The sequence below is a fragment of the Pseudorasbora parva genome, chromosome 4 (genome assembly GCF_024679245.1).
Source record: "Pseudorasbora parva isolate DD20220531a chromosome 4, ASM2467924v1, whole genome shotgun sequence".
NCBI classification, from domain to species: domain Eukaryota; kingdom Metazoa; phylum Chordata; class Actinopteri; order Cypriniformes; family Gobionidae; genus Pseudorasbora; species Pseudorasbora parva.
Genome location: NC_090175.1, coordinates 41,494,786 through 41,506,065, shown reverse-complemented (window position 1 = coordinate 41,506,065; position 11,280 = coordinate 41,494,786). Strand labels below are relative to the sequence as shown.

The window sequence follows — 11,280 nt, the reverse complement described above, 5'->3', positions numbered from 1 at the left end:
ACAGACTTTGAATTAGAACCGTCCTTGTTAAGAGGACAAATTGCAATTTTCATTATCTTAAGTGGAGGATTTTGGACGGTGTCACGTCTCTTGCAGCAGTTCAGCAGCTCAGTCATCTCTGTGTTGCCAAAGACCACTGACATGAATTTAAAACTTATTGCTCTGGCTGCCCTCTCATGCACATGTTAATCAATAGAGTTCAAAATGTTGCAGCTCTTCAGTGATGACGTGCTGTCTGCTGCATCAGAAATCTTAACAGGGACAGGAGTGTGTGTGCGCATGTGTGTTTATCGTAAACAAACACATACATACTCTGGTTCTGGTATTGTTTTTCTTCAAACACAATTATGGCAACCTGGTGGATATGTTGGCTTTTCAAACCTTCAAGTATACTTTCGCTTTCTCATTTTATTGTGAGAAATGTCCATACGACACCTGTAGGCCAATGCTTGTTATGCAGTGGGCATGTATGTTGTGTGGGTGAAGCTACTTTGTGTTTGATCAATTATTCATGAATCAGAGCAGGTTTTGATACCGATAGGTCCTTACTCATCATCTGCAGGCTGTTTGAGAGATAGAGATGCTGACTCACTGGTCTTTCTTTTCAGAAGTGACTAATTTTTTCTTTTATGGACATATGATCACTTTGCCAGTTTAAAGAGAACAGTGTCCATTGTCTGTTTGTGTTTTCCTTAGACAGACAGACAGAGAGATAGAGACGGACAGACAGACAGACATATAGTTAGATAGATAGATAGATAGATAGATAGATAGATAGATAGATAGATAGATAGATAGATAGATAGATAGATAGATAGATAGATAGATAGATAGATAGATAGATAGATAGATAGATAGATAGATAGATAGATAGATAGATAGATAGATAGATAGATAGATAGATAGATAGATAGATAGATAGATAGAGATTAGCTTTAAGCTTAAAGGCTGCACCATTCTAAAATAAGATTTATCAGTATTAAAAAGGCCTTTCAGAACAACGCAGACTGAAATCGAGAGTAGTCTAATGGACTAAGATGCCAACCTAATGAAGTTTGTCCACTGGATTTTTGCTGACCGTACAGACAACCTCATCTACTCAACCAAGTGACCATTAGGGTCTTCAATCCATAATAGTCATATTGGTGTGTGGTGGGGTGGGTTTTGTGGTGTTTTTTAAGTGTTGCTGTATGTCTACATTGAGAGTACTTTGCTTTTGTGGACCATTTTAACTTTGTACATTTTAATATTGTATAAGTGCATACACTAAACTACAGTAGGTCAGTCCATATGGACATAAAGCCATAGGCTATAGGACTTTATTTTGTGTATGAAAGCTGAATTAAGCAAATAAGACTGTTTTGTCCACAGAGTGCAGTGGATTTGTTGTGTTTTGTCCACAGAGTGCAGAGGATTTGTTTTGTTTTGTCCAGAGAGTGCAGTGGATTTGTTGTGTTTTGTCCACAGAGTGCAGTGGATTTGTTGTGTTTTGTCCACAGAGTGCAGTGGATTTGTTGTGTTTTGTCCACAGAGTGCAGTGGATTTGTTTTGTTTTGTCCACAGAGTGCAGTGGATTTGTTGTGTTTTGTCCACAGAGTGCAGTGGATTTGTTGTGTTTTGTCCACAGAGTGCAGTGGATTTGTTGTGTTTTGTCCACAGAGTGCAGTGGATTTGTTGTGTTTTGTCCACAGAGTGCAGTGGATTTGTTGTGTTTTGTCCACAGAGTGCAGTGGATTTGTTGTGTTTTGTCCACAGAGTGCAGTGGATTTGTTTTGTTTCGTCCACAGAGTGCAGTGGATTTGTTTTGTTTTGTCCACAGAGTGCAGTGGATTTGTTTTGTTTTGTCCAGAGAGTGCAGTGGATTTGTTGAGTTTTGTCCACAGAGTGCATTGGATTTGTTTTGTTTTGTCCACAGAGTGCAGTGGATTTGTTGTGTTTTGTCCACAGAGTGCTGTGAATTTGTTTTGTTTTGTCCACAGAGTGCAGTGGATTTGTTGTGTTTTTTCCACAGAGTGCATTGGATTTGTTTTGTTTTGTCCACAGAGTGCAGTGGATTTGTTTTGTTTTGTCCACAGAGTGCAGTGGGTTTGTTTTGTTTTTTCCACAGAGTGCATTGGATTTGTTTTGTTTTGTCCACAGAGTGCAGTGGATTTGTTTTGTTTTGTCCACAGAGTGCAGTGGGTTTGTTTTTGTTTTGTCCACAGAGTGCAGTGGATATGTGTTGTTTTGTCCACAGAATGCAGTGGATTTGTTTTGTTTTGTCCACAGAGTGCAGTTGATTTGTTTTGTTTTGTCCACAGAGTGCAGTGGATTTGTTTTGTTTTGTCCACAGAGTGCAGTGGATTTGTTTTGTTTTGTCCACAGAGTGCAGTGGATTTGTTTTGTTTTGTCCACAGAGTGCAGTTGATTTGTTTTGTTTTGTCCACAGAGTGCAGAGGATTTGTTTTGTTTTGTCCACAGAGTGCAGTGGATTTGTTGTGTTTTGTCCACAGAGTGCAGTGGATTTGTTGTGTTTTGTCCACAGAGTGCAGAGGATTTGTTTTGTTTTGTCCAGAGAGTGCAGTGGATTTGTTGTGTTTTGTCCACAGAGTGCAGTGGATTTGTTGTGTTTTGTCCACAGAGTGCAGTGGATTTGTTGTGTTTTGTCCACAGAGTGCAGTGGATTTGTTGTGTTTTGTCCACAGAGTGCAGTGGATTTGTTGTGTTTTGTCCACAGAGTGCAGTGGATTTATTTTGTCCACAGAGTGCAGTGGATTTGTTGTGTTTTGTCCACAGAGTGCAGTGGGTTTGTTTTGTTTTGTCCACAGAGTGCATTGGATTTGTTGTGTTTTGTCCACAGAGTGCAGTGGATTTATTGTGTTTTGTCCACAGAGTGCAGTGGATTTGTTGTGTTTGTCCACAGAGTGCAGTGGATTTGTTGTGTTTTGTCCACAGAGTGCAGTGGATTTGTTTTGTTTTGTCCACAGAGTGCAGTGGATTTATTTTGTTTTGTCCACAGAGTGCAGTGGATTTATTTTGTTCAAAGAGTGCAGCGGATTTGTTTTGTTATGTTCACAGAGTGTTGTTTTGTCCACAGAGTTCAGTGTGTTTGTTTTGTTTTTTTTGTCCAGAGAGTGCAGTGGATTTATTGTGTTTTGTCCACAGAGTTCAGTGTGTTTATTTTGTTTGTCCAGAGAGTGCAGTGGATTTGATTTGTTTTGTCCAGAGAGTGCTTTGGATATGTGTTGTTTTGTCCACAAAGTTCAGTGGATTTGTTTTGTTTTGTCCACAGAGTGTTTTGGATATGTGTTGTTTTGTCCACAGAGTGCAGTGGATTTGTTTTGTTTTGTCCAGAGAGTGCAGTGGATTTGTTGTGTTTTGTCCACACAGTGCAGTGGGTTTGTTTTGTTTTGTCCAGAGAGTGCAGTGGATTTGTTGTGTTTTGTCCACAGAGTGCAGTGGATTTGTTGTGTTTTGTCCACAGAGTGCAGTGGATTTGTTGTGTTTTGTCCACAGAGTGCAGTGGATTTGTTGTGTTTTGTCCACAGAGTGCAGTGGATTTGTTTTGTTTTGTCCAGAGAGTGCAGTGGATTTGTTGTGTTTTGTCCACACAGTGCAGTGGGTTTGTTTTGTTTTGTCCAGAGAGTGCAGTGGATTTGTTTTGTTTTGTCCACAGAGTGCAGTGGATTTGTTGTGTTTTGTCCACAGAGTGCAGTGGGTTTGTTTTGTTTTGTCCACAGAGTGCAGTGGATTTGTTTTGTTTTGTCCAGAGAGTGCAGTGGATTTGTTGTGTTTTGTCCACAGAGTGCAGTGGGTTTGTTTTGTTTTGTCCACAGAGTGCATTGGATTTGTTGTGTTTTGTCCACAGAGTGCAGTGGATTTGTTTTGTTTTGTCCACAGAGTGCAGTGGATTTGTTGTGTTTTGTCCACAGAGTGCAGTGGGTTTGTTTTGTTTTGTCCACAGAGTGCAGTGGATTTGTTTTGTTTTGTCCAGAGAGTGCAGTGGATTTGTTGTGTTTTGTCCACAGAGTGCAGTGGATTTGTTTTGTTTTGTCCAGAGAGTGCAGTGGATTTGTTGTGTTTTGTCCACAGAGTGCAGTGGATTTGTTGTGTTTTGTCCACAGAGTGCAGTGGATTTGTTGTGTTTTGTCCACAGAGTGCAGTGGATTTGTTGTGTTTTGTCCACAGAGTGCAGTGGATTTGTTTTGTTTTGTCCAGAGAGTGCAGTGGATTTGTTGTGTTTTGTCCACACAGTGCAGTGGGTTTGTTTTGTTTTGTCCAGAGAGTGCAGTGGATTTGTTTTGTTTTGTCCACAGAGTGCAGTGGATTTGTTGTGTTTTGTCCACAGAGTGCAGTGGGTTTGTTTTGTTTTGTCCACAGAGTGCAGTGGATTTGTTTTGTTTTGTCCAGAGAGTGCAGTGGATTTGTTGTGTTTTGTCCACAGAGTGCAGTGGGTTTGTTTTGTTTTGTCCACAGAGTGCAGTGGATTTGTTGTGTTTTGTCCACAGAGTGCAGTGGGTTTGTTTTGTTTTGTCCACAGAGTGCAGTGGGTTTGTTGTGTTTTGTCCACAGAGTGCAGTGGGTTTGTTTTGTTTTGTCCAGAGAGTGCAGTGGATTTGTTTTGTTTTGTCCAGAGAGTGCAGTGGATTTATTGTGTTTTGTCCACAGAGTTCAGTGTGTTTATTTTGTTTGTCCAGAGAGTGCAGTGGATTTGTTTTGTTTTGTCCAGAGAGTGCTTTGGATATGTGTTGTTTTGTCCACAAAGTTCAGTGGATTTGTTTTGTTTTGTCCACAGAGTGTTTTGGATATGTGTTGTTTTGTCCACAGAGTGCAGTGGATTTGTTTTGTTTTGTCCAGAGAGTGCAGTGGATTTGTTGTGTTTTGTCCACACAGTGCAGTGGGTTTGTTTTGTTTTGTCCAGAGAGTGCAGTGGATTTGTTGTGTTTTGTCCACAGAGTGCAGTGGGTTTGTTTTGTTTTGTCCACAGAGTGCAGTGGATTTGTTTTGTTTTGTCCACAGAGTGCAGTGGGTTTGTTGTGTTTTGTCCACAGAGTGCAGTGGGTTTGTTGTGTTTTGTCCACAAAGTGCAGTGGGTTTGTTTTGTTTTGTCCACAGAGTGCAGTGGATTTGTTTTGTTTTGTCCAGAAAGTGGTTTGGATTTGTTTTGTTTTGTCCACAGAGTACGGTGGATTAGTTTAGTTTTGTCTACAGAGTGCATATGACTTGTTTTCTTTTGTCCACGGTCTGCAGTGGATTTTTTTTGTTTTGTTTTGACCTTTTGGCCACATAAGAGTAAAGCAGACCAAAACCATTATGCTACAGTGTAAGTTTCAGAATATACTGTCAATGTACTCCAGGGATGGGCAACTGGAGGAGCACTGTCATTAGAATTTAGCTCCATCCTTAAAACGTCACCTAAAAACATCCAAAGGATGGCGCTAAATTCTCCAGGACAGTGGCTCTCCAAGACTAGAGTTGCCCCTCCCTGATCTGTTCCCAAATTCATAGCATCTCTTCCAAAACACCATGTTCGCAATCTGTTAATCAGTTGAACATATTAATGTCTTGTGCTGCATAAACTCTCATGGTATCTTTTAGAGAGCAATTTCAGTCAGACATGACAGGAAATGCATTTGAACTGATCTGTGAGAATTGTGATCCAGACAGCAACAGAGTCAAATCAATGCACTACGCCTGATTGTTTTTCAGAAAAACAAAGAGATTAAGAAATGTTAAGATGCTAAACTGAGTGTGTAATCAAAACAATGAATCTGATTAACTGGGTTACAGAGCACTTTGAATCTCATTAAGCTTATTGGTATTGGGAAGAAGGCAAAAAATGATAAAGAAGAAAGAGCATAATGTGAAGCTGAGAACTGAAGAGAAAGAGTAGATTAATATTAATGAATTTAGATTGAGCAGAAAATGATAAATAAACAAATATACAAAAATATGAGTGTAGCATTATACATTAAGAGCAGAAAGAATGATCAAGATTACATAGAAAAGGATGTTTATATTAATAAACACACCTGTCATATAACTCATGTACAATCATAACTGCATTATAAACATTTAAAACATTCCAGAATGCATTAAGTCTATAAGCCTGTCCAAAACCACAACAGTAGTCATTTGATATTCACAGTTGCCTCAATGAGCATCGCTGCAATTTAGCTTGTCAATATGCCTCCATTTTTCAATCAATATGACAAGACTCTTTGACCACAGGGAACATATATTGTATATGTGCCTGACACTAAAGCTAACATTTTGTTTACACAGCCAATTGATGTTCTTCACAAGCAGTTTTCATCAATACATTTCTATATAGATTGAAGACATGTTTCGAGACATGCCTCAAGAACCCAGTAACCTTTCTTTCTCTCGGCATCTGTCATATTGAATAGAAATACTATTGTAATGACATCATATGAATGTTAATATCTTTAGAATGAGAGATTGATCAAAAAAACAAATCAATGTTCATGTGAGTATATATTTTTTCATATAAAAGATAAAAATGAGGGATGAGCATACAAAATTGAATGAAAAACTGAAACCAATAGTCACATATGATGTAATAGAAAGATGGATATGCATACTAGTATATTGTGTCTTTTGCAAATGTATTTATCATATGTCACCCAGGACCACAAAACCAGTCCCATGTGTATATTTGTGGCAATAGCCAACAATACATTGTATGGGTCAAATTATCCATTTATCCATTAGGATATTAAGTAAAGATCATGTTCCATGGAGATATTTTGTAAATTTCCTCCCATAAATATATCAAAAAGTTATTATTATTAGTAACATGCCTTGCTAAGGACTTCATTTGTACATTTTTAAAGGTGATTTGATCAAATTCCAGATTTCCATTTCTATCTCTGCAAAATAAGGTCCTAATAAACCATACATCAATGGAAAGTTTATTATTCAGCTTTCATGATGTATGAATCTCAATTTCAAAATATTTACCCTTATGACTGGTTTTGTAGTCCAGGGTCACGTATATCTGATTACTTGTAATATTCCCTTGACATGAACACTGACAAATAGAGTATAATCAACTTCATAATTGTAAATATTTACAGTACATTTATGTAATATTTCAATAAGTTATGTTTTTGTTTTATGTATATTTTGAGTAATTTTCACAATAAATGACACAGAGCAGGGGTGTTCAAATCTGTTCTGGAGGAGGACCCCCAGCACTGCGCATTTTGTATCTCCCTCATCTAACACTGCTGATTTGAGCTCAATAGAGACTCCAAGACCTGGTATGTCAAATTTGAGAGACATACAAAATCTGCAGTGCTGGGGGTCCTCCAGGAAAGGTTTGAAAAGACCTGGCACAGAGCACAGCTCAATGAAACGGGAAGGTATCTCCCTCTAGTGGCGGAGATCAGCGCTGTTTACAGAACTCTTGAACGAGTTGAGCTGTCCGTGGTTCTGAATCGTAGAAGACTGGTCAGACCACTGTCCATGGTGCTGACGTCTGTTTAAAGGGATAGTTCACCCAAAAATGAGAATTTTGTCATGTTTTACTCACACTCAAATTGTTCCTGTATGAGTTTCTTTCTTCTGCTGAACACAAAAGAAGATATTTTGAAGAATGTCGGAAATCAGACAGTTGATGGACCCCTTTGACTTCCATAGTAGTAAAAATACGTCAATAAACTTAATCAAAATCAATCATCAACATTTGGTTTTCAACATTCTTCAAAATATCTTATTTTGCGTTCAGCAGAAGAAAGAAACTCACAGGTTTGGAATAACTTGAGTTAAGGATGACAAAATGTACATTTTGGTGTGAACTATCCCTTTAAGACTGTTCCAACTGACTAATACCCCTTTTCCACCCGAATTACCCGGGTGCTAGATCAGAGCCAGTGCCAGTTCGGAGTTGGGTCTGCACCAAATAAAACAATATCGAGGCAGGTTAACATTTCAAGTCACTATCATTTAGTGCTATCCAATTGCAGTGCAGTGACTTTCCTGTCAAACCCTGCCCTTTCTTTATTTATTTCAATGCTCAGTGACCCAGTATAGAGTCTTGGCTGAGCTGACATTTAATGTTTTGAATCGCCCGTTTTTACGACCTATAAATTTTAATTTAAAGAAGCCATCGCTATTTGATTCATTGCTATAGCAAAATACATCCAATAAAAATCCTTGTTACAGCAGGTTGATTAATGTGTGTGAGTACAAGACTCGACAGTTCACTTGCGCTAGATGAACCACCAAATTTCGGCGCAAAAATTATAACCCGTAATAACTCTGCTCTGTGCGTGCGCGCGCGCGCGCTCTGGCAACCAAACCAAGCGAAGGCAAGTAAACTGTATAAGGTTTCGTTAGGTGGTGAAGGAGATCCACCTGACCGCTTTATATCTGGTTTCCTGCTCTTTCTCTATATCGCGTCTATCTCGCGTTCCTTCAGTTTAGTAGGCTACCATGGTGATTTAGTTTTGACTGTTGCAAACTTTCTGCAAACATGCTGCAAATCAGCAGGCTATTTGCGTGAAGTTTTACACTCCGTACGGTAGGCTACAGCAGAGTTGGCTCGCGCAGTAGCGGAGTGAGGCGGACGCCTCCCGGAGTCGTGTTACTTTGCGTCTTGCATTTTATAGGAGGAATGGGGTTAGTGAAATGCCAACTCTCTGGAAACAGGTCGTGTTTTCCTTCGCTTCTATACTCAGCATCGGTTCTGTGGTACTTCTTGTTGTGGCACTGTCCACCGAGCGCTGGGTCACCGGAACCACATTGTGTCAAACAGGAATAGATCTGGTGAACGCGTCTAGTCCCGAGCTCGAGCAGTTCACGGGACACATTTACTACGGCCTCTTTCAGGGCGGGAAAACACGGAGGTGCGGGCTCGGAATCCGCCGCTTCAAAATATACAGTAAGAGCACTAACGTGTTGATTGATTAGATAGACTTTGTTCTGATTAAACATGTAAGCTCTGTACCGATATTGTAATGAATCACATTTATCTGATGTAGCCTACAAGTTATTATTAGAACAGATCTTTGAATTTTCTTTTTATATATAGGCCTAGTTGTTGTTTTGTTGATGTTATTGTAAAATGAACAGGCCTACTTTTATTAGAAGTTATTTAGTTTTTTTTTTATAATGATGCATAATTTTTTTATAATGATGCAAAACAATTTAGTTTTGTTTTTTAAAACTAATATTATTATTAAATTGTTAAATAATAAATAAAAAAACTTTATATTTCAGATAAATGCTGTTCTTTTAAACTTTCTAAGAATCTTGTAAAAATGTTGAAAAAATGTATCACAGTTTCCATTAAAATATATTACATTTCAACACTGATAATAATAGCATATTAGAATGATTTCTGAAGGATAATGTGACTGAAGACTGGAGTAATGATGCAGAAAATTCAAAGAAATAAAATGATATTAAAATAAAAACAGTTCATTCAAATTGTAATAGCCTAATATTTCACAATATTACAGTTTTTGCTTTTGATAATCGCAGTCTGTGCAAGCATAAGAAGCCAACCCAAAACCATCTAGATAGATAGATAGATAGATAGATAGATAGATAGATAGATAGATAGATAGATAGATAGATAGATAGATAGATAGATAGATAGATAGATAGATACTCCTGTTATGCAGTGATACAGATACTTTTTCAAGTATACATCCAATTGTGTGAATCCTGATCTTTGTCTCTCCCTCTTTCTTCCTCAAAAATTCTACAGTTTTCCCAAAACTCATCAAAAAAATCAACAGTGGTCTTCACATGATCATTATCTTCTTTCTTTTAATTGCTATTGGCTTTGCAGTGGTCAGTTTAGCTTTCTCTATATACAATGCCAGAAAAGTTCCTTATCAATCAATCAAAGGACCTTTTGGCCTCTACATCTGGAATTTCATTGCCGGTAAGTCAACATAACACTAAATCTAAGATGGCAATGTTCTACACCTCATGGACAAGTTACTAATCATATACTTGTCCGTTCTCTTTTAATCTCTTCCCTCAGCTCTGTTCAGTGCAATGGGCTTTGCGTGTTTCCTTGCAGCGATTCAGTGCCATCATCTCACGGAACATGTGGCTAACTACCGTGAGAGCCTCTTTACCCTTGTGATCATTGAGGAGAATCTTGGCTTCTCCTTCTGGTTGTGCGTTGCCAGCGCTGTAACACATGGAGCTAACATTCTTGTAGTAGCCTCCAGCAAGATACATCTGCCTAAAATACAGACTAAGAAACCAGAGGAACCCTCAGCCACTGGAGAAGACTTCCTCTACTAAAAAACAAGAATGAGCTGAAAGGTTTGACTGCAGGGTCGGAGAGGAAGCTTTGCAGATGAGCCAAACAGACTGTTCATGTGACCCAAAATACTGCACCTGAGGTGATTTTTGGGGTGATATGAGGTGATTTATGACTATGAACTATAGGAGTTTATAAAACACTTTTTTTTGTGCAAAAAAGTAAAAAGAAAATCACTTGAAAATGCTGGGGGTTTTTTTTGTGGAGGACAGCAAAATGTTGTTTGACTGACACAGGTTATGGACAACTGCAGGGCTTCCAGGCCGAAATGTGACATTGTGTATGTCTCAAGCAAGTTAATATTAATGTTATCTAATTTTTCTATTTTAGAGCAACTGAGAAATATGTATTTTTTTCCTGTTCAAACTGCAATAACAGCGCTAGATAGCAATTCATGTTTTGCAAATTACGAGTGCACAGTATCAAAATCTAAACTAATTGATTGTGCATGTATTTTTCAGTTTATTTTCTATATACATCGAGTGCAGTGGTTGAGTGGCCCTCGACTCCCAGCACTGCACACTCCATGTCAGAACCTCTATATCATATCTTTAGATTTATTAAACACACAATAAATGGACAAAGCATAATAAAATAGCTAAAATAAGAAATAATACAATTTCTTCAATAATACAAAAACATTTCACTTCCAGTGCCAATTATTTTTTTATAAAAAAACTTAAACACACTTAATTAAAACATTTCAATTAGCCTGAGTCCAAGCAAATACTACATTTTGGTTTTGTAATATTAACATTCTACGTAAATAAAATTAAATGAAACAATTATATCGCATATTGATGCCTCTACACTGTAAACCCTAATAAGTTGAGAATACTCAAATGATTTGAGGAAAGTGATTCCCTCAATTCAATTGAGTAATGGAGTCTCATAAAACTTGAATATTTAAGTTTACTTAACTTGGTGCTCACTTTCGCTGTACTTAAATTGTTAAGTTCACCAAACTTGCTACACCAGTTCAGTACAGCATG

General features: G+C 38.1%; 1 protein-coding gene across 1 annotated transcript; it reads left to right on the top strand.

Annotated features, from left to right (window-relative positions):
- Positions 1-8,395: 8,395 nt before the first annotated feature.
- Positions 8,396-10,960, top strand: clrn2 (clarin 2). Its single transcript, XM_067442769.1, has 3 exons — positions 8,396-8,887; positions 9,719-9,898; positions 10,001-10,960. Exons 1-3 carry the CDS (start codon positions 8,635-8,637, stop codon positions 10,267-10,269), a joined length of 702 nt encoding a protein of 233 aa, XP_067298870.1. The 5' UTR covers positions 8,396-8,634; the 3' UTR covers positions 10,270-10,960.
- Positions 10,961-11,280: the final 320 nt, after the last annotated feature.

What these genes read in the sequence shown, in the direction of transcription:
- clrn2 (XM_067442769.1), top strand. Translation starts at nt 8,635, where the DNA reads ATGCCAACTCTCTGGAAACAGGTCGTGTTTTCCTTCGCTTCTATACTC. An exon ending in CCGCCGCTTCAAAATATACA is followed by an intron (nt 8,888 to 9,718) that starts GTAAGAGCACTA and finishes AAAATTCTACAG; the next exon opens with TTTTCCCAAAACTCATCAAA. An exon ending in CATCTGGAATTTCATTGCCG is followed by an intron (nt 9,899 to 10,000) that starts GTAAGTCAACAT and finishes CTCTTCCCTCAG; the next exon opens with CTCTGTTCAGTGCAATGGGC.